This window comes from Centruroides vittatus, unplaced genomic scaffold, assembly GCF_030686945.1.
Source record: "Centruroides vittatus isolate TY-2023 unplaced genomic scaffold, ASM3068694v2 contig_19, whole genome shotgun sequence".
NCBI classification, from domain to species: Eukaryota; Metazoa; Arthropoda; class Arachnida; order Scorpiones; family Buthidae; genus Centruroides; species Centruroides vittatus.
In genome coordinates this window covers 5,733,559-5,756,356 of record NW_027121169.1, presented here as the reverse complement: position 1 = coordinate 5,756,356, position 22,798 = coordinate 5,733,559, and the positions used below count along the sequence as shown (strand labels likewise).

Here is a 22,798-nt window from a genome sequence, read left to right as displayed (position 1 = left end):
TAGCGAAAACCCTGTATTTAATATCATAAAATCGCATCAATGCAACATCAAAAAGCTACGAACCCGCGACTTTCTGAATCTTCTAAACAATATTGTAGATAAGTGTGATGAGATGATTATAAACTACTTCAAAAATTCCATACGGTGTCTTAAATCAGCATATAGTAATATCTTATCCGTAAATATAGTGAATAATACCTTACAAACATCATTTTATAGCATTTCAACAGATGCCATCTAGAAAAACCGAGAGGTAACATCACGCGCTCGTGTTATAAACATGATTTCTTGCACAACCAGCTTAGTGGTGTATAAACCATTGTATTCAGCACAAAATTTATTAAATACAAAGTATATAGCGCCATATGATCCACCATAACCTGTAGATTTATGTGGGATCCGCAGGTTTTTGTATAAATCCTCGGCAAAGGGGAGTCTTATAAAGCTTTATAGCGGGTTAAAAACTAGAGATCGAGCAAATGGGCTTTTATAACAGGTAAGTACCCAATAAAACCGCAAAAACTAGAGCATCCGACGAAACCTCTCACAAAATAAGTCAGCATGTCTGTCCGTAGCATGTAAACCATAATGTTCTATCGACCCAGAAATAAGAAAAGAATGCAATAAATCAGAAAGGAAACACCACAAACCACGAAATTTCCTGAATTTTAAAGTTTTAAAGCATCACTTTCTAACCAGGGAGGGAGACGGCCGGATGGCCGAGCGGTCAAGGTGGCAGTCTACCGCTCTGGGGGACCCGGGATCGAATCCGAACGGGTCGAATAATCCCCAGCAATTTTTCGGGGGGTGGTCCGTTCGGATATGTCGGGCCCCGTCCCTCACCACCCGGTCGCCCCATTGTGGGCCTGGCCGAACCCATAATGGGCCTACTAAAAGAGGCCCTCTTAGTGCCCACAGGGCGGAAAGAGTTAAAAAAAAAAAAAAAAAAAAAAAAAAAACCAGGGAGGGAGGAAGAACCATCAAAGTCTTGGAGAAAGGGGAGAAAAAGCGAAAAATCCATCTACTTAGCTAAAATTTATTAAGTATAAAATTATATAAAGTCGAAAATTTCTTTAATTCCATTTTATTGTTACCGTCGTTCCGAGGGGTGGAACGAGTAGAATAGGATTTGTATCGCAACCCGATCTCAATTACGTCAGCGTAATACACTTTTCTACATGTCTCTCTTCAATCTTGGTGCAGCGACTTGGTGGGTAAGCAGAGAGAGGGGGGATCCGAACGAGAAGGGGCTGAGCAGGGGGCAATCAAACGAAGAAGTCTTTGAAGTGTCTTCCATTATATCTCCATCAGTGATCAAAGCTGCAATAGCAAATGGAAATTGGCTTTAAGTAGTAGAGGATGCGAATAGCTACACAAGTCTTGGGACACCCTAATTAACAGAGCGTACGGTATCTACTGATTATAAACACGAAGTAAATCCAATTTGGGATTAAGAACTGCTTCTAGCTTTTCATAAATAAATTTCATATTAAAAGAGCGTTTTTAAAACAAGAAATTTTGTTCTTTCTCTCTCTCTATCCATATCTCTAGAGGGGAACTTTTTGTAGTTTCCTAAAGGCCAAATAGGTTTATTAACCTAGTTACTAGAGTGATGTTTTAATTTTATTATTACAGTTTTATCTCTTTGTAAGGGACTCGAAGCGTCTACTAGTTTAATTATCTTTTATATCTGAAGATATCATCCATATCTTTTAACCTTAACTGCGATAGATTGGTCTTTACTAAACTTTTAATAAGATTTTTCCGGTTTTCTCTTTAATTTAAGAGGATAAATCTATGTATAGAACAATAGAAAAACTCCTTAAGAACTATATTTTTATAAAGAGTGGCTTACAAAGTACCTGTAAAAGTTCTAAGCTGTCTAAATAGAGGGCCAACCTGCTAAAAAACACAAGTATGTATTTCATTAATATGAAGAATAATAAGAAACAATAGTTCTAGAAAAGTGCAGTTGTTCTACCTACAAGTGAGACTTACTTCTAGAGAGAACCACTGTAGATCTCTTGCTAGAACGCTTTTTCTATCTCTACCATTATCTTTGGTCTACCAATAAGCACTGTAAAGCATCTGTCGCTAAAAAGAACAACTTAAATATTGAGCCTACTACTTGAGAACACTACTGTAATGTTTTTGTCAAGAGAGAACTGATTAAATAAAAAGCCTATTTGTATAGAGAATCCCTACAACTCTCTGTAGAACGTACCTCTAGAAAGTCTCAAGAAGACACATAAACAATTACTTATATGTGCAGTTTATCTATACCAGGGGTGGCCAACTTTCGTTCACATAAGATCTACTTTTTATCGTAAAAATGTGTCGCGATCGACTTGTTGTCATAGGCATAGTCTAAGTGGGGAAGGGGAAGTGTGAAATACATACTATGTTTATACACTGTTTCAGTACGAAGAGCACTCACTGCTTATGAGTCGAGTCATAACTGCATGCATACAGTTGCGTTCGGTTACAAATATAATACATTAAGTCAAGACATCGCTAGCGATCGACTAAAATTGGCTTGGCGATCGACCGGTCGATCGCGATCGACTTGTTGGCCACCCCTGATCTATACTATCCAAAGAGAAACAAGTCTTAGAACGTCGATTTCAGTACAAGGCTCTATATTTTCATAGGAACTCTAGAAGGTTTTCTTCTAAAAAGAACCACCGTAGATCTCTTCCATGAGTCTGTATGAGACAGAAGCATCTAAATCTGGCGTTAGAATCTGTAAGGAGGCCCTATAATGGAAAATCTGGGCAGAGGGTCTACCTGTGTAGTGAAGCAACGGAGTTTGACCCTTTATATTCGAATAAAACATAACTATAACAAGTTATTATATCAAAAAGTACTTTATAACTAGAATATATCACAGTTACTTCGATGGGAACGAGATAAAAGAAACAAGTTTCCTGACGAGGAGCACCATACCTGCCTTTTTTCTCGTAAAGAATGAAGCACGAGCCACAGAACAATGTATATAGAATACATCTATCTCCGCTTCCACCCTTTATTAACAATACAGGAATAAGTTTAGAAACGTTCGCCTAATCCTACCAACTCTAAATTCGTGTCAGACTCCAAATATTGATCCCTGACCTTTCACCTTCGCGTAGAGGAGCAACAGGCGTGAAGTGGAGCCAGAAAGATCTGCCCCCTCAAAACAGCCGTCTCGTAAACCGCACGACAATTAAATCGTCCTGGGAGATATTCGGAACGTGCCGACACCAGACGATCTCCATTTTATTTTATTTTTTTTTTATTTCGTCATCATTTGATTCGGTCGTAACGTCATCGCCTCCCCTCTGGGATCGTCCCATTGATGGGATTACTCCCATAAACAACCCGTAAGCAGCTTTTGTCGTCTTTAAGCCCATCAAGAACAACCCGACAACGAAGATTATATCCTTACGTCGGTCTGATGAAAAGCGATCTGTCGCCCCCGTTCAACCCCCTCGTACGGATTTTTACATTGGCAAAACTGTATCAGAGCTCTGGCTGGATATTTCAAGAGAAGAACGTAGCGGAAAAGCTGGTGTCAACGCAAACGAAAACATCCTACTGAAAACCATGAATTCCTGCGTATTGCAATCTGGTGTAATTAGTTAAGTAGCCAAACAATACAGAGTTGTGTATAAGAAAATTACAAAAAAGCCCTTAAAATTCACGTTTGGCTCATTAAACTGGTGTTTTCGCGTGAGAGAACGCTTTTTGCTGGACGAATTCGTCGGGTTTTCGGGGAAGACGGGTACGTGGAAAGGTTTTCTAGTGTTTTACTGGCAGCAGACGCAAAAGGGCTCGAGGCTACTCGGTTTCTACTCGTAAAACTAGCGTGACCGAGAGAAGTCGTTTTGGGCGGATCCGACCGGAGGGAAAATTAATGGACGCAGGCTCCAGCGTAACGAAACGGGACGTCGACGCCGTTCGGCTTAGTTAGCTGTTGCTACTTGGCGCGACTGAAGTGGCGAAGGGATGGAGAATGGCAGACGTCCCACTCTATCAATGTCTAACCAGCCGGAATGCTCCGGGGGTCTACCTTTAATCCGGTCACGTGACAAGGGAGATGGGTCCCGAAAAAATTCTGCAGTTCTGCACGTTCGGCGTCCGACCGGAACCGTCTCTCCAAGTGGAACAACGCGTTTTAACACGCGACGATAAGGGTCATTTTCGTGCATCCCGCGATGAGAATGACGTCGAAAATGGCATAAACGAGCGCCCACACCCACGGAACTGCTGTTGTGATACACGTGCGACGCGTGTGTGCTATTTAAAAAAAAAAAAAAAGAATAAAGACAGTAAACCCCATTGGGTTAATTGGAAACAGAGGTGATGTCCGCTTTCGGATCCAGTTTCTCCCCCTTCTACAATGCCACGTGACGCACTCAACCCGTCCCTTTCGATCACGTGGTCTGATTTTATAGCGTCGGTTATGAATCCGGTTCATCTTAAGTGTGTTTGGTTCTGTTCACCGGGTCCTGTTCACGCTTAGCCAAAACGGATCCAGTTAACACATATGACCAATTAAAACTGGCGGACGAACCAAATTGATCACGTGGTCGGTTAAGGATTCGGCTTTTATCCCTCAATAACAAGCGAGTGATCAAGTTCTGGGGCCAACATATTTGAAAGCCGGATACCAAACCTCAAAGGATACTGGGCCTTTAGACCTTTCTGAGGCCTCTCGACTATCTGTTAAGCCTTTTTATGCCTTCGTTATTTTTAAAATTGAATTAAATAGACGTCAAAGTGGCACTCTTCTATACTCAAATCGGCACGTGTAAATGGCGCCAAAACGTGACCATTTCCGTTCACCCGGTTAATCGAATATTTAATTTCTTATTAACGGGGAAAATTTTTGGCAACGCGACGAATGGCCGCATGACGCTTAGGGAAACACGAAACCGGATTACGCCGCCCGAAACCCATTTTGCGGTCATTAATCCGGATTATCCACCGCGGTCACGTGACCGAAGCGGATTATCACGTGTCGGGGTCCAAATTCCGAGAAGCGTTTTTCCCCCTCCTCCTTGCATACGAGGTTGACACGATCCGGAATGGCAGGCACCTGTCGGTCAAGGTCGAAGGGGGATATTCGTTAATGACCCATTACGGCCAGCATAATGGGCCAAGATAAGAGGTCTACTCGTTAACAGCCCGCTCTCTGTCATTACGGACACATTAGCCCCTTCTTTGTTTAGTTTTCGTGGCCTAGCTTTTGCACGTCTCGTTGTCAAATATCGAAACACCTCGGCCTTCAGCGTAGCCGCGAGGGTGGTCCAACTCCCCCCGCGCTCCAAAAAGGCCAACGACACCTACATCACGCGTCGCGTGTCTCCGCTTTTCTACGTATCCGCCGGGCGCAACGCGAAACGGGGCGCTATAACTAAACATACGGCTTCTTACCATGGATACGGGTCCAATCGTCCCGTTGGGATGTGCGTAGGGCGATACCACATATCCGAACGGAGGATGAGGGAGATGCTCGAAGGGTTTACCTAAAAGAAAAAAAAATTAAAACATAAAATAGATGTAGAAGGGAGTGGTATTTAATCGCCGTCATGTGGCCTGGCGAGCGGGTCACCGAGGCCTACAAGTCCCGTTTCCCTTGCCCTGGGACTCGTCTAGCCGGTGGCTGCACCTTCTTCCACCCCCATTCGGGGAGAGAAGTCGTTGGAGCGAGCGTAACGCCGATGGCGCGCGGCGATATTCGCGTCGCGTCGTCACGCCGTTCTCGTTACTCGTGCGATAACCATATAATTGCGACATCGCCGGCAGCGAGCGTCCCATTCGTCAGTCACGTGACGGACCCGGGGCAGTGCTCCGGATATCCCCGACGTCATATTTTTGATATCCTCCGTCTGCCGTTGTATAAAAATATGTCGAAGGGGAGTTACTCTTTATCGCGACGCTTTTTTTTCAAGTTTCCTGTAACGGAAAAGCAGATAACGTTCCGATAATAACACCGATTGGACGGCGACAAACAACCCGGTTTCGCGCTCTCGCATGCATTTTGTACGCATCACGTGACGGGGACGGATCCTCCACGCTTCGCTTCCAAAGGGATGCGTGACAGTCACGTGATTGTGCCACAACCGGAAAAAAACCCGTACACGTGACTCGCTCAACCCCTTAACCTGTCCCTATCCACCACAAGAGAGAAAGTAAGGCAACAGCTGGTGTATAGACAGCCCTGACATGTCATAAATCTCTGTCCAAACTGTTTGCCTTTGTCATCCATCTTTACCGGCTCCTTCCAGGCTTCAAAAATTGAAACTGCTTTCGTTTGCATCCTGACTTTCCGAAGAGAAAACGAAGATGAGAAAGATGATGCACCGGATCCTCCGACATGGAATGTTCTGAAACAATTGCCATTATCCAAACAATTTTTTACATATTCTAAATTTAGAGCACAACAGATGCACAGTTTGTCTGTTGCATCATTCTTTACTCTATACACATCAAAGGTCATTTAATGCAAGAGGCACACCACTGAAGTGAGTACAAGATGCAGAAGCATGCAAGAAATCTGATCAGACGTCAACACATTCCACGTCATTTTACATAACTGCTTTCAGTAACAAATTAAAATTTCAAAAACATAAGTAGAAAATTCTGAAAGCATTAAAATCCCTATAATAAATGGAAAATTTAAAGAATTCGGACTTAACCCTTTGAACACACAAAAATACACTACTGATTTTGATTGTGAATTTTAGTTTTTAAGGCAGACTTATCAAATAGACATCCTGCTTCAAGTACAAAATCAAATATTAATAAATTTTGATGGTTTAAATCTTCAAAATATACTCCACCTTATGTCAAAAAATCATCGCCTTCATATGACGAAAAATCAGTAGTGTATTTTTGTGTGTTCAAAGGGTAACATCAAATAGCATTTAAATTAAAAATTTATTTATTTCTAATTATTAAATTTGTCATGAGATGGCAGCTTAACTGCCTACCTCTGGCAAAACTGTTTTGTATCTGAATTATTAATTAGCTTTAATACAGTTTGATAAATAATCGAGCAGTGAAATTTACTAATTTTTATCAATATTTTTTAAACTTTTGTGTTTACAATAAAGCATAATCTACTCTAGAACAAATAAATGGACAAATAAGTGACAAAGTACATCTTCCATTGATAAAAATAACTTACACATAATATGTCACAACTAAATGAATATCAAGTTTACTGTGCCTTTTGAATGGGATACTGCAGCAACTGAGCTGGAGAACCACAGAAAAATCTCGGATTCATATCCACTTTTGGATCAAATACTACAGAGTGAAGCACAGAAAGTCTGCAGATGGTTATCAGTTATTGCAAGCAGACTAATAAAAGGATTTATGAGTCTCTCCAGTGAGAGTATGTCTATCAGATACAGGATCAACAATAAAAATTCACAAGATGGAATACAAGAATTCCCATCCAATGTGAGAGCAAGATCTTCACATTGGATGGGAATTCTTGTATTCCTTCCATCATATTTTCTTAAGAGCATTTCCTAAATTTTAGCTTGTTATACCTTAACTACAATGCTTTCAGGATTTCATTTCATTTTCAAAATTTAACAGATTAACAATTAATTACCCACTAAAAAATGGATTGGATAAAATTCAAAAAATGCATTTCTAGAGCTCAAATTCCATAATTAAACTTTATCTAAAGGCTATTCTGAGTGAATTTTTGTTAACTTCTTACTAAAAGTTGCATTTACCAATAACACTATTTACTAGAAGTCAAAAGTATAGAAGATTATGAATGTAATAAGCATTTTATGAGAAAGTTTTATAGAAACCTCTCCATAAGTAATGATTAAACAGTACAGAACCATCCAAACTTCTTCATTGGTGGGCCAAATTGTGTGTAAATCATAGTTAAGTGGGCCATAAAAATTTTGTAAATTCTACATATACTAAAAGTAGGCCTATTTACATCATTTATAAGTGATGTGTCAAATATGTTTGCAGGCTGGATTAATGTGCCAAAGACCAGATTTGGCCTGGGGGTTATAGTTTGGGCACCACTGAAACAGTGTACAAAGGAGTTCAAATTCAAAATATTCAATTTACCAATGCTCCTAGCTCATGAGGAATGAGAAAGCAATTTAGAATAGTAGTTTCCTCAATTATGATAGTTTGAATTGAAGCTTATAAGACATAAAACTTATCAACTTTTTATCTGATATATCATGCAACAAGCTTGAGTCTTGCATATCTACAATGATGTCTAAATCACTCAAAGAGTCTTATAACAGATAAATCTTGTATTTAGAACAGTGTCATTGAGATTCTTGAACTTTTTTCAAGATCTATTAAGTTTCACAATTTTCAATATTTCATATCCTTAAACAAACAACATTATTTGTTTTTCATAATTACAGTATTCCAAACAGGTATGAAGAATGAAAGATACAATGCATTTACAATAATAAAACACTTTCAATAAACTGGCACAGAAAAAAAATTAATAGAATATATATAACAATAAGTTCAATAAAATTATATTTAAATGTGAGAATTAGCAAAATAAAACAAATTCAAGGTTTGCAAATTATTAAACTGGTCATAAACACTATAATTATAATGTCCAGATTATGGGGAAAGAAACATAACACTAAGTGCTTATCAATTTAATAAAAAAAGTGATTTCTCTCTAACAATGCAATTTTATTATGTCGTTCAGCAACTTTTTAAAGTAATCAAGTAAGTTTTATTCAGCTTCACGGACATTAAATTCTTCTCATTTTACTGGCTGAGGAATCAATATACTCCTCAGAGCTCATTCAAAAGCATAGATTAGATCAACATTTATTTACATGCTTAAATTTAAAACATAAACACAATTATTAACTACCAATTATTATAGAAATTTGAATCCAGATGAAGCCAAACAACCTTGCAAAATTTTGTTTGACAAAGAACTAGCAAAAGAAACAAATACCAGAATTACAATGCAATTAATTTGATAGCTAACAAATAAAAGTATTGTAATAAAATGTACGAAAATGTAAAGCATCCCTCTTAAAAATCATTTTGACTTCAATGTATCATTACACGAAGAAAATATATTTTATAAACAGTTGAGTAAAACATCATTAGAATCTAAAAACTCAACTTCATTGTAATTTCTGATGGTTATAAGAAAACTGTATTCAGTCAACAAATTGGATATTTCGTTTAAAAAATTTTGGGTTACAATGCTCTGTTCACAAAACTGTGGACACTGAATATATTTTCAAACACTTGATAAAGGAATCTTTCTATAACACAAAACGATGCAAAATGTGAAAATCAACTCATGAAATTGTATATATAAAGTCAGAATCGTAGTTTTATTCCATCTAAACAACATAAAAATAATCTATTGAAATTAATAATACAGTATTAATACTCCAGTGTAAGATGAACATGTCAAACGTAAAGTAATAAAAACTCCATTTGCTAGGTGTCTACTTTTCAAATCAGAACTTTCTGATGAAATGAGCTAAGCACATTAAAAATTTTTATTAAATGTTATCAAAATTGACAGTTTATGTTACATATTACAACAATCAGATCTTTTATCATTCTAACTGAGAGTCTTAACTGAGTTTGAGGATAAATAGATGATTGCTTGTTGAAATTTTTAATGCTAACTTCATTTATAAAGTACTGTATATGACTTCAAAAATCTTTTTAACCATAATTAACTCAAAATACAGCCAAATTCAATATCAAAAAATGTTTTTTTGCTACTGGATTTAAGTGTATTTTAAGTTAATTATAGGTACATGCAATAATTAATGTATTTTTTAAACCAATATTAAAATATAATAAGCAAGTATTCTGTATGCTTCAGTGTAAATAATCCACAACATGAAAAAGAAAGAAACTCAATAAATGTAGAAACACTCATAAATATTCAAATTTAAAGGTTTTCAAAATCTATAGATTTAAAAAAAAACCTTCAGAATCTATCTGCTATTTCCATCTCCATCCAAAGACAAACCAGCAAGACTCCATCTTCAATAAGAAAAACCAGCAAGGATCAAACATTGGAGATGAAGTGCATAGTATGTATTGTTCTTCACTGACAATACTTCATAATACGTAGTATCAATTCAATAAATTCAAAATTTCCTTTTTTCCAATGTGCCACTGCAAAAAGCCACAATGTGAATGACACTAACTTGAAAGTAGTCACTGAAAAGCTAATATTTTTTAAAATTAAAATATAACTACAAATAGAAAAATAATCACTATTGGTATGTAGTTAATATGTATATGAATTTGCACATATAATACCTTTACAAAAATTCCACTATTTAAAATAGCATCATCAATATGCCATAAAATTGTCATTTTTGGTAACTCACTTTCTCAATCTACATTAAGTACAGTTTGCAGGACTCTACTTATATTAGCATCTTGTTCAGAATAAATAACACTTTTTTTTCTTAACTCTTTCTCACCTATGGGCACTAAGAACACTTTTTTAGCAAACCCATTATGGGTTCAGCCAGGCCCACAATGGGTGGTAGAAAGTGAGAGATGGGCCCAACATTGTTTGGGTGGTCCATCAGATAGAGAAAAAAATTCCTGGAATTTTTCAACCCAATTGGATTCAATCCAGGTCCCTAGAGAAATAAGTCGCTACCTTTGTTACTCAGACATCTGGCCACCTAATGAGTCTTACTGATTCTTTCCTTTTAACATTCATCAAATCTCTTAAGTCATATATTAGACATTTTATTTAGAAACACTTATCGTGAAATTAAATACAACTGTTCTATCAATTGAAGAGAAATTATACAATATGTTAACAAATATAGAGGGTGCCCCATGTAAAATGGGATGCACTAATTGGAAACAATACAAATTATTTTAGGCAAAGGATACTTATTAGACACTTCATTCTATCATTATTTAAATATACAGAAATTTACTGAAGATGCTGAAAAGGGGTGTTCTTGTCCATCTGTGTACCATTTGTACATGCAGGGGTCTTCCTGGCTTTTTTATAGCAATTGCCAAGCCATTCATCAAACACATTTTTTATTCACCAATAGAAAGTTATTCATCAGATTACTTTTACACTTACTATATAACTTTTATATACCAATCTGAAATGAAAGAACAACCAACAATATAAAAATATGCAAAATTTTTATGGCTGAGTTTCTCACGTGACTATTTTTGTTTATTAACAGTGAAATTGTATCAGACTAAGACCAATTCATGTTCTGTGATATTCTTTTCCACTGAGTGACTTCCCTGGACTGCTCTCTGGCTATTCCACCACTCAAATTGCTAGATGAATATAATTTTTGCAAATTGCAAATTTTGCGACAGGTAGCATGACCCTTGACATGCAATCAGGTTCAGACCGACCTTACATAAAATAATGATGTCGACAGTTCAATGCTGCTGCAAATACTTTTCTTCAGTTTACATATAGTTCTAGGATTAATCTCATACATTTTTCTTTTAAATACCCCTATAAAATTGACAGCACTAATGTTTCATCAAAATTTCCTATAAAATTTACTTGATTAATGATTCATTGTATCAGTTAGGCTGATTTTAAATGAGATACCCTAAAGTTCAAATATCTACATTGAGATTATACATTTCTATTTTACTCTCTATTTAATTTATTGACATAAACAAAGATATTCTTTCTTCAAGCAAATTGTTTACTAATTAATGTTTATTACTCCATCAATTATAATTTTCAGTTTTAAACAAGAATGTCCCTTTTGCAAATATCTGGTAACATTCAATTGTTGTCAAGAAAAGGATAATTTTCCCATTTAAGTGCTTCACTGTACTATGTTCAGCTTCTTATTGCAACAATAGTGCTCTTTACTGATACCTTTGATGCAAATTAAAGAGAGCAATAATTCAACAAAATAAATTGTTAATAAAGTTTTAAGTTCAATTGATATAAAAATAATTCTTAAATGATAATGGAATAATTTTATATTTTTGGACAATACATAATCGAAACAATTGGAACTATTTAAGTGCCTTTAAAATAAAACAACAGTTTGTGGAGGAGGCAGTAAAGAAGCCATTAGCAGAATAAACCATGCCAAATGAGGATTTTTTTTATAAGGAAGCAGTTATTAACAATAAGAAAGATCAATTTATAAATTAGAAAGCAATTTTCAAAATCAATGATGGTATGGATGGAAAAGCAGAAGATCATCCTGCAAAGAGGAAAACTGGATAATCAGGAACAATAGTCTCAGAGAAACCATTTGAAGAACTCTAGAATAAAATCACAAATTTTGGATCGGATAATAAAATGAAAGAAACTGTCAGAAAAATGACAATTTTCCAAATATAAGCAAATATTTCATATTTATTAAACTGATTTAGTATAGTATTTGCTTATTTTAATTCTCTTGTTAGTTGCTCTATACAGAAGATAATATAGATGATATTAATGGCATTTTATTGAATCAAATAAGTCTGACAATAAATTTAGTCATTTTTTAGACTCTTAACTCTGGATGATTTAGCTTTTCCAACTTAAACTTTAACATCTTAAAGAATGGACAACAACATTCAGAAAAAATCTTAAAATGTTTATTAAACTATTAAACATAAATTTGAAATATATTTCCACTTTTTATTAATAAATAATCATTATTTCCAGTACCTATCTTAATATAGAATGAAGCTTCACATCTAGAACTAAATGGGCTTGAAAAAATTTAAATATAAAGTTTAATAACAAGTTAAGATTTGAAGATACATTGTAGATCTTTCATTATTCGATCAAAACTGGAGCCTTAACAGAAAATTAATTCTAAAACCTGACAATTTCAAGTCTTCTATATCTGAAGATGACACTTTGCAAGTTCTGTACTGTACCTTTAGGGTAGAGTACACCCAATCATCGAGTATTTTTCTTTTAATTTTTTATACTTTTTTTAAATATGAAAGGACTTGAGTACAAGAAAATGGTTAAATATAAATATGCCAATCAATTTCTGCTGTGTAATGTTATTTTCTAAAATTGCTCAAAAATAAGAATTTCTTTTCATGTAGACAAAGCAAAACGGAGAGAGTGATAATCAACACACTATCTTGACAAGATTAAAAAAACACTGATATAAGTTACAGTTTCACATAAAGTCAGACAAACAGGAAATCTTACTCATTACTGACGACGTACAACAACAGCAAAATTTTTAATGAAGACAACCAATTTTTTTTACAGAGCAGAATCAAATGATTTAATCTGAATGTTAACAAAATAAAAATCAATCTTATTTAAGGTAATAAAATTTCTCAATATGAGATCTTTGACTTGTTCAAACAATATATTGCTTTTTATGTTCTTATATCCTCACAATTAAACATTTTGATGACTCAAAATTGATAAGAGATCCTTCCAGATCAGAACTTGTTGCAGAATCAAACTCCAAGCTGTATATGAAAGTAAATTACAATTGACATTTAGTCGAGATATATGTGACAGGTTGCTTTCATTTTCAATTGTAGACATGAATCTGATTAGAGTGCAATGCACATCATATCCCAAAAGTCAGTTAATCATATTTGGAATTCCTCAAATTAACTATTAAAGAATTTTAAAGTTTGTTAAAGTATTGTAATTTCTGAATTAAATAAAAACAATCTTATTTGGAATATCTGTAATAATATAAAATGTACTCTTGCCTATTTTGGGTTCCTTTTCTTTACACATTCTAAATTTTTCACGTAATTAATTTGGATTAACAAGAGTGCATTGTATTTAAATAAAATTATCATTCGGTCTTTACAATGGTTAACTGGCTTTTAGACTCCATATTTAGCATCTAATTAAATGAAATTTCATCTCTCGTATCCCTCTTATATGGTTTCTTGCCAAATTTACAAAACTTATTAAGATTCTTATATTTTCAACAACTGAATGGAATACGATTTTTGAAGCGAGATTACTTTTTAATATCAGCCAAATAATTTTTAGTAGCAAATTATTGAACGGAACGAAGAACGATTATTAAAATTGTTCTTTGTTCCATAAACTACCAAAGTTTTTCTATTGTCTCTCATTCGCTGTCAGACTCATTGCAGAACTATTATCATCATTATCATTCCCTAACTTTCTGTTATTTACTATTTACTTTAAGACAGAAAATTTCTCTAGGATATCTAATTCATCTTCTCATTGTTGTATTGATATAACTCTTTCCTTAAATCCTCTTTGTAAGTTAATTCATCGAAAATTTCCTATTGAGACTCAGTTACAATTATAAATAAACCAGATATTTGTAAAGTTATAACTATGGCAAATGGGATAAATTATAATTTGGCTCTTAGATGAAAAAATGAGTTTGAGTGTGTGCTTAATAATGCCACACAATCAAACTCAAGGTAGTTGATACATCTATCAAACACTTTGAGTTTGAGTTACATTGAAATTTAATAATAATTATGTAAATTTTGATATTGCCACAATTAAAGTAATATAACTATCATTAAAAATGTCAATTAAAATCAACTTTTACTAAACATGCTGCCAATTTTCTGTCAAGCTAAATGACTAAGTTATTTCTTTTTATTGCCCATTTCTATACATGCAATTCCACAGCTTTACAAACTAGCGTTGATGTCCTATAGTTACCGTATCAAAATACAAGTCAGACATGTTGATGCATATCATTTTTAAGGCACATTTGAAAAAAATTAATTTATCTAAAACTATATTCGACGATATACTGAGTAGTGGTACTTTATATGCTTCCAAATCAGAATCGTTTAAATGATCAGTATATCGAGTAGACTTATATGTAACTGTTTGAAATGATATCCAAAAGTTCAGACGAGTAAAATATAAATGACAAAAGTTGTTAGCCTGCATTTGCAGCCTAAAAAATAAATTTTGGTCACTAAATAAATACACTGTTTGAATGTACAATTACCTAATTAATTTATAAATTAGCTAGCATAACTACAATCATTACTTTTCTATCTATGTAGTATAAATCTGCACTTTTTTCATTTGCATGTAAATTATCAAAGTAAAATACTGTATTTTCTTTTGAGAAAATTTAAGAACAAGACACTATTCGAATACTTCAAACCAAGTGATCCGCAATGCAATTATGCGGTTTCGTAAACCCGGCATTAATTTTCCTAACTCATTTCTGCATTTACGACACCCAAACTCCACTTCTATGGGTCATTGAAGACATCTCAACAATCTAGACAGTAATTGCATAATAGTAAAGTGTCCAAAAGTGCTTCTATTGTTCTCTTCATTATTATTGTATACAGTCCTCATTTTCTATCTGGGAATATGGCAATATATCTGGCATCATACAGTACAGTTACATCTAAATTTAAAATTATTTACTATAAATAAAGTAACAAAATGTAAAAGTCTAACCGGATGGTCAAGCAAATCTTTGGAAGTATCGCTTTCTAAATTTAAGCAAAGTTTTTGTCTTTAAAGAGTTCGAAAAAGTTTAACTCAACCGGCAGTCGCAATAAGAGATAAAAAAAAGGAAGGAATGATATTTTTAAAATCTAACCTTATCAGTTTATTTTTAAGAAAGTCATGCTTTGATGCTTTGTAGTAATCAATATTTAACTTTCCAAGGATTTGTAATGCAGCTTTATCTGCTAAGCACAGAGTGAAATCCTCAGAATCCAAGGATAACCCTTCATAGTAACAGTATTTAAATCTACAAAAGGGTTTGCAATGCAATTTTGTCTGTAAGGAAAGGAGCAAACCCCTCAGTATCCAAGGATCACCCTTCACAGTAACGGTATTTAAATCTACAAAAAGGTTTGCAAGGAAAAGAGCGGACCCCTCGGTATCCAAAGATCATGCTTCATAACAATCAATATTTAACTCTAAAGGGGTTCCCGGCGCAACTGCATCCACAAGGACGGAATCAGATCCTCCAACATCCGACCCGACTAAAAAAAAAAACACATTAGTTTCTAAGGTAATAAAAGAAACAAAAGTAAAAAAACCCCATAAACGGGGTAAAACGGAACAAGAAAACAGTTTGATCCGTTTTACCATACAAAAAATAGAGGAGCAAAAATAATAAGGGTGCAGCACTAATAGGCGCAGCAGGATCTACTTCCTGAGTAACGTTACGATACGCGAATAGGATAAAGGAAAAAAAGGAGAGAAAACAAAATAAACAAATAAAGAAAAAAAATGAGATCACTCACCCAAAACTGGAGAAGAATCCTGCCTCGACGGTTCTACTACAGCTTTATTCACATAACTTTGACCAGCAGCGACGAGTTCTACAAGTAAGAACTATAAGTTGAGACGAGGAATGGGGGTTGTTGTGGTATAGTTAAGGGGGGAGGTTAGATATGGAAAGACAGAGGAAGGGTGCACTCACCTCTTCGCCTTCTGTAACCAAACTAGACTTGAGATCGGTTAAGTTTTCCGACGACGTCTTGTTCTCTTCTTCTTCTTCACCTTCGTGTTTGAACACTTTGATCTCGTCAGAAGCGAAATCGTCGCTTCCACCACCACCCGCGGCGTGCGGCATGTTATTTTGCGTGTTAACTCTCTTTTTGATTCGACGTTTTATTTTGCACCACACGAACAGCTTTGTAACGCCGCTGCCGACATAACAGCACACTCCTCGCAACTGTTCAACTTTCGAACAAATCAGATCCCGTTGAAATCGAGTCCGACCCTTTCCACCAATCAGCGTTGTTCTGACCTTCCTTTTACATGGCGGAGTGAGGTTGAGACAGACTGGTAGGAAGGTTGCATTCGACAGGATCTTTCTCGCTAACAGGTTTTCCGTGAACTTCCAACTTTTGTTAAAAGCCACTCGCGCTAAATTCTTAAATATTAAAACCGTTTAAACGCTCGCGACTTTGCGCGCCAACATGTGGAAAGTTTACGACATTCGCGCGTTTAATTTATACGTAATACTTTAAAAATACTTGACGCATTTTACCCGAAATTGCTAAAAAAATATTAAAATTAATCATGTTTTTTTGGTTTTACTGTTAGAAAAGTTTAAATTCTTTAAATTAAAGTGTTTTTTCCCGCTTTTTTATGATTTTTCTTCCGCTGGGATGGTGTGAGATGAGCTTTATCAAGTGGTTTCGGCCACGTAACCCAAATTTATTTCTGGCAGAACAACAAAAATTCCGATTTCTCTCTCTCTCTCTCTCCTGGCTCAAGGTTAAGAAGAGGAGTTTTATTAAAGCAGGGGGAGGTGGGAAGAGTATATATAAATACACGTAAATTTCGAACGTTTCGCTGTAGTAAATAACAATAATTATCATGATTCGTTCTCTTAACGGATGTGTAATTATAATCTGGAATGATGTACAATTTTTCTCATTTATTTTTATAATTAATGATCCTCGTGACTCATTACGAGGCCTGAGCGGTGAGGAAGTAAAAGTTTTCTCCACTTAGCCGAAAGTTCGATATTTAGTTGGCTACTCTATGGTATTTGGATATCCTTTAGCCGTATAATTTCTTTCTCCGGTTATTGTCGTAATAATTAATAACGTAAAATCGTCCTCATCCCCTTACGTTATTCTAGTTACCCCGTTTGCACTATCCATTTATTTAAACACCAAACCCACAGGCGGTTCGTTTCAGGTATGCCAGAAATGTTGACGTTCACAAGAACTTCTGGTCCCAGTTGTCCTCCTTGGCCTTGAGGTGAGGTACAATTCACCTTGTCTACAAAGGGGGGAGAGCCGTAGCACGCTGACAACAGTACTTGTACTCACTATTGATGTGACCCTGTGTAGGCGTTAGCGTATGAAATTTTAAATGAATTAGATTATATTTAACGCTATTTACGAGTAAATCGGCATATCCTTTGAGTTCATATAACAATATCTGTATTTAGTATGAGTGTGAGACATAGATTTCCGGTTTGCAGTTCCTCCCTCGGTTCACTCAACTTCCCTCTATACTCCACGCACGACGATGGGTGCACCAATTCTTTCGATTAACTACATAAAATCCATATCAAAATTGTAACTTTTATGGGCCGAAAAAATTCCCAGGAGTTTTATGACAAGCATTCCTCGAAGTTGATTGAGTGTCGATGTTACTACTAGAAAACAATCGACAATTCTAGAAATGGCATTATCGTTCCACATTAAATTCCCTTAAGTTACAAGGGTCCTAATATCACGAAAGGTATGGTCACACGTGAATGACATATCTTTACTCATTCGCTACACGCTCGTCGGGACAATCAAACCCAAAATTAGTTCCGGAAAGGGGCATTAAAATCGGACATAATTGGCCTGTCAACAGATGTTTAGACGGCCTTATCTCATCACTAACCTCACACTGACCATAAGCAACTTTTTCTCAGAACTTGTATTGTAGAACCCAACGCCCCTGTTAAAAGCGGGCCAAACAATGGAAAATTTTTAAATACTTTCAAACTATAATAGCCTGTTTAACAGCCGTAAATACATAACGAGACGGAAATTGGTGACCCGCAGTTATTTACATTCAGTTCCCTTTCGCCTCGGGTCGAGCACCTGCTATTTGTTACTGTTAAAACCTTTTTAAAAAAAGTCCTAATTTTAGTTAAAATCACGAAATTCTGCCGGGAAAAAACATTATAAATAGTTTCGGATCTCGCATGGTGTCGCTGTAAGCGGCTCCGTTTGATGTCACTTTTGCGGTCTCTTTATATAGCCATATATGGATAAAAGCCATCGACAGCGCCCCCAAATGTCAGTTTGGTTGCTATAGTTACGCAATTATGATCTTTCAGCGACACTACAGCGCCACAAGTGGCAAGATAGGAAAATACAGTTGGTCGGTTGTTCTTATTCTTGGCAGAATGACTTCCGTTATTGTAAAACATCGATTTAAACTTGAAAGCGGTTCTTAATGTTAAAAGAAATTATTAGTGAAGTGGGAGGCGTGATGTTTGATTCTGTGTATAATTTGATACTCTTGTTTATACCGAAGATAACAGTATCGATTGTGTAGTCATATCGGTTATCCAATTACTAATTTTTTTTTTCTTAATTTATCTCCGCATTTTCTATTTTTAAATAGATCCGTTAAGCTTATAATCTGGTTAAATTATTGATTTATGAACTTTCTAGAAGTTTCCCATTTTACAAAAATTATCGTTAAAAGTACTCAGTGCTGCCATCTGTTGATAACATCAAGATTTTACATATTAAGAAATTTTATTTTGAAAGATAATTAACTCAATTTTTGAGGATTAATACAATTTTGAAGTGGTTATAAAGCATTCTTAATGGAAAATTTTCTAAACAAAGAAAAATTATATTTAATATTTTTTACTTATTCATAACAGCACTTGCCACATTTTTGGCTTCTCCTCCAGTATAACATCTGAGAAATGTAATACTGATAACGTTGCATCCATTCTACCTGAAAGGATTTCTGGGACTGAAATTTATCTTCGCAACATACGCAATTACTGTGAGACGTGTAAGAATTGTAGCATACACAAGGATTGTAATTAGAATTATAGTAATAAGAGTTATAATAGTAGCTCGAATAATCCCAGGGATTTCTATAACTCTGCTTATTTTTCTGTTTTTTAAATGTTTTTTGATCTTCGTGTTGATAATCCCAATAGTTGGCACTGTCTACTTGTTCATAAATTTCTTTATCTGGTTCTGAATATTGAAAACAAGGCTTGGACTTTGAATGATCAGATTTTTCTGATTTTACTGAATCTTTACTATAACTTGCCATACTTTGATTCTTCCTCAATTCTTCTAACAGAATCGTACATTCATGCTGATTGTCATACTGACTTTCTGAGAAACTCGAATCTTTTGATTGAAAACTAATTCTTAAATTGTCACCACTGTCACTTGTTTCTGTAAATTTACCAAATAGAACAAATGACTCTAAAGAACCTGATGAATTCAGACTAGAAGAAATATCGGCCTCTTGTGCAGAAATGCATTTATCCTCATATGGGATAATTTCACAGTTTTCATACTGGCTCTCAACAGAATTATTTGGTAACAATATTTTAGCTTCATTACTCATCTGTCTACTCTCATTTTCTCTTTTAGATGTATTAATTATTAAATTCTCTTCTTTTTGATCTGTTACCTCATCTACTTCTTTTTTGTCTGAGACACACTTCCAATACTTATTATTAATATCTTTTAAGAAAAACATAACTTTCAAAATATGATCATTTGTTAAATTAGGTTTGGCATTCTTCTCAACTGAAAAATTATTGGATGTACTATTAATTTCAATCATAGAATTTTCATAAGAAATGTCTTCATCTTTTAAAACTGGCCTGTAAAATGAAGAAATGTCTAACTCTAAATCATCTGGCTTTTTCAAAACTTTATCAGTATCAGAAAATCTTTGATTGATATCTTTATCATCATTAACAATACTTTCTGATAGGGTATTAGGAGAAGTGTCATCACATATTCCATTATTAGCATAATTTTCAACAATTAAAGAATTTGTTAAGTCATTTTTCAAATTAACATTCTCAACAATTGCATTTAATTCACAACATGTAAAATGATCATTATTCACATTTTGATTTTTAATATCTAAACACTGTTCATTGGCATTTAAATTTTGTTCAATTTCATTACAATCATTGTGACTCTCACCAGAAAACTCTGTTTTGGCACAAAAGTTGCCATTTATCTCTTGTGATTTATCATCACATGTACTGGCTTTAGAACTTTTCTCTGAACATGTTTCAGAATTAAAATCGTCTTCTTTACATATATAAATGGTATTGTCATTTTCTTCCTTTTCATTAAATTGATTATCTTGAGAATTATTATATTTCCAAATGTTGGCAGTAAGATTAGAAGGTAAATCATAGATATCTAAGAATGCAGTTTCTTTCATTTTAAAAAATTTTTCTTTCTCTTCACCCTCGGTAATTAAAGAAATAGCAAGTCCTTGTGACCCATAACGACCTGCACGACCTATTCTATGAAAGTAAGTTTCCAATTCGTATGGAAGATCAACGTTTATCACCATATTCACATTTTCACAATCGATTCCTCTTGCCGTCAAATCTGTCGTCACCAGTATTCTACACTGAAAGCTTTTCAGTTGAGCCATCACTGCCAATCTTTGCACTTGAGTCTGATTCCCACAGATAAACAGAGCCAACCACCCATGTTTCTTCAAAACATCACACAAAGATTGAGCTCTCATCTGAAGATTAATGAACACAAGACACTGGGAAAATGGAACGGATTTCAATATTTGTAGCAGAACATCAATTTTATGCTGAAAGGCAATATGAGATAAAGGATGAAACTGTGATATTTTATAAAACTGAGTAACACCAATTAATGCAGGTTTATGCATATTCAACCTGACAAATGCAGGGTTTCTCATATATTGAGTCAGTAACTTTGCTAATTCTTCTGGATAAGTAGCACTAAGGGCTAACATTTGTTTATTCAGTGGTAATTTCTGATATATCCAATTTATGCATTTCTGAAAATCTTTATCCAGTAACTTATCAGCTTCATCTAGCACAAACAAACGAATAGAATTAGTTTTCATATATTTATTTTCAATTAGCTGTTTGATTCTCCCCGGTGTTCCAACTGCAATGTGGCACTTCCTGAGTTTAGCTTTATCTTCAGATAATGGTAAACCTCCTATAAAGTAATGACAACCTAATGATGGAAAGGTAGAGCCTATAGAAGTGATAACTTGACATATCTGAGAAGCAATCTCTCTCGTTGGTGCCAAAATTAACGTCTGAACAGACTGTGATTCTAAGAGAAGATTTTCGAGAGCGATAACCGCAAAAATGCACGTTTTTCCAGTACCAGATTTAGCTTGAACAATCAAATCTAAGCCAGTTTTACCCAATGGAATAGCTTTCAATTGAATAGGAGAGGGTTTTATGAATCCAGAATTTGTTAAACCAGCTTGTACCAAATCTGACAATAATAAAGCTGAAAAATCTAAATCTTCACGCAACTTGATGTCCTTCGATCTCCATTTCTCATCCAAACGATGAGCTGTGTTATAAACTGATGTCATGCTTCTTTATTTTCACTTTAAACAGACTTAAAACAGAACTTCTTCACCGGCAGCCGCCATCTTGCAACTTTATCCCCCTGGCGAATAGATACGGAAAAAATTCAAATTTTTCGTAAATTTCTCGTCGATATTTTAAAGATGAATCAGAATTAATTTTATAATTTATACTTTATTATATAAAAATTTAAATAAATAATTTTGAAAGTATTAAATCTGTTATACGTCGTAAGCAATGAATTTTTCGCGTCTTTCACACTTCGAGTGCGTTCTTTTATTCCTTCGCGTGAGCGGCATCTGTTTAAAAATTCCGTTTATAAAACGCGTTCCTATATTCCGGTCGGAATGCGTCGTGTGTTCGGACGACAAAAAACTGCAGCTTGTAATAGTAGTTTACAGTGGAAAGCAACATGGCGTCCTACATGGCACAGATAATTTCGTTTCGAGGTCCATTGTGGTTTTATGAATGAAAATTTAGAAGTTGTGAAAGCGCAAAAGTTGGTGCACGCAGTGGTGTCTTTTTGAATGGTAGCCGACATTCTGATTTTTTTCGTGGCTACTTTGAATGTTCTGTCGACAAGATAATCTGTTTTATAGTTAAAGTTTACAATTGGCATCCTTCTTTTGTCTGTAAAAACGCATATTTTAAAATCGTAGATCCAGCCATCACTTTGGATAGTACGGGTGCCGTAGCTGGCCGGATGGCCGAGCGGTCAAGGTTAGCAGCCTGCCGCCCTGGGGAACCCGGGATCAAATCCGGACAGGTTGAAA

At 35.1% G+C, this 22,798-nt stretch overlaps 2 protein-coding genes across 2 annotated transcripts in view; both read right to left on the bottom strand.

The window, feature by feature from the left end:
• LOC136970179 (protein pangolin, isoforms A/H/I/S-like) overlaps positions 1 to 16,280 on the bottom strand; it is a 74,514-nt gene extending 58,234 nt beyond the window's left edge. The window contains 2 exon segments of the mRNA XM_067264591.1: positions 5,419 to 5,510; positions 16,207 to 16,280. Coding sequence (XP_067120692.1) covers positions 5,419 to 5,421 — 3 coding nt within the window. The 5' untranslated portion in view covers positions 5,422 to 5,510; positions 16,207 to 16,280.
• A 2,889-nt stretch (positions 16,281 to 19,169) lies between these two features.
• On the bottom strand, positions 19,170 to 22,102 carry LOC136970178 (probable ATP-dependent RNA helicase ddx20). The gene has a single exon (XM_067264590.1). The coding sequence runs from the start codon at positions 22,028 to 22,030 to the stop codon at positions 19,307 to 19,309; it is 2,724 nt and encodes a 907-aa protein (XP_067120691.1). The 5' UTR covers positions 22,031 to 22,102; the 3' UTR covers positions 19,170 to 19,306.
• Between the last annotated feature and the right edge of the window lie 696 nt (positions 22,103 to 22,798).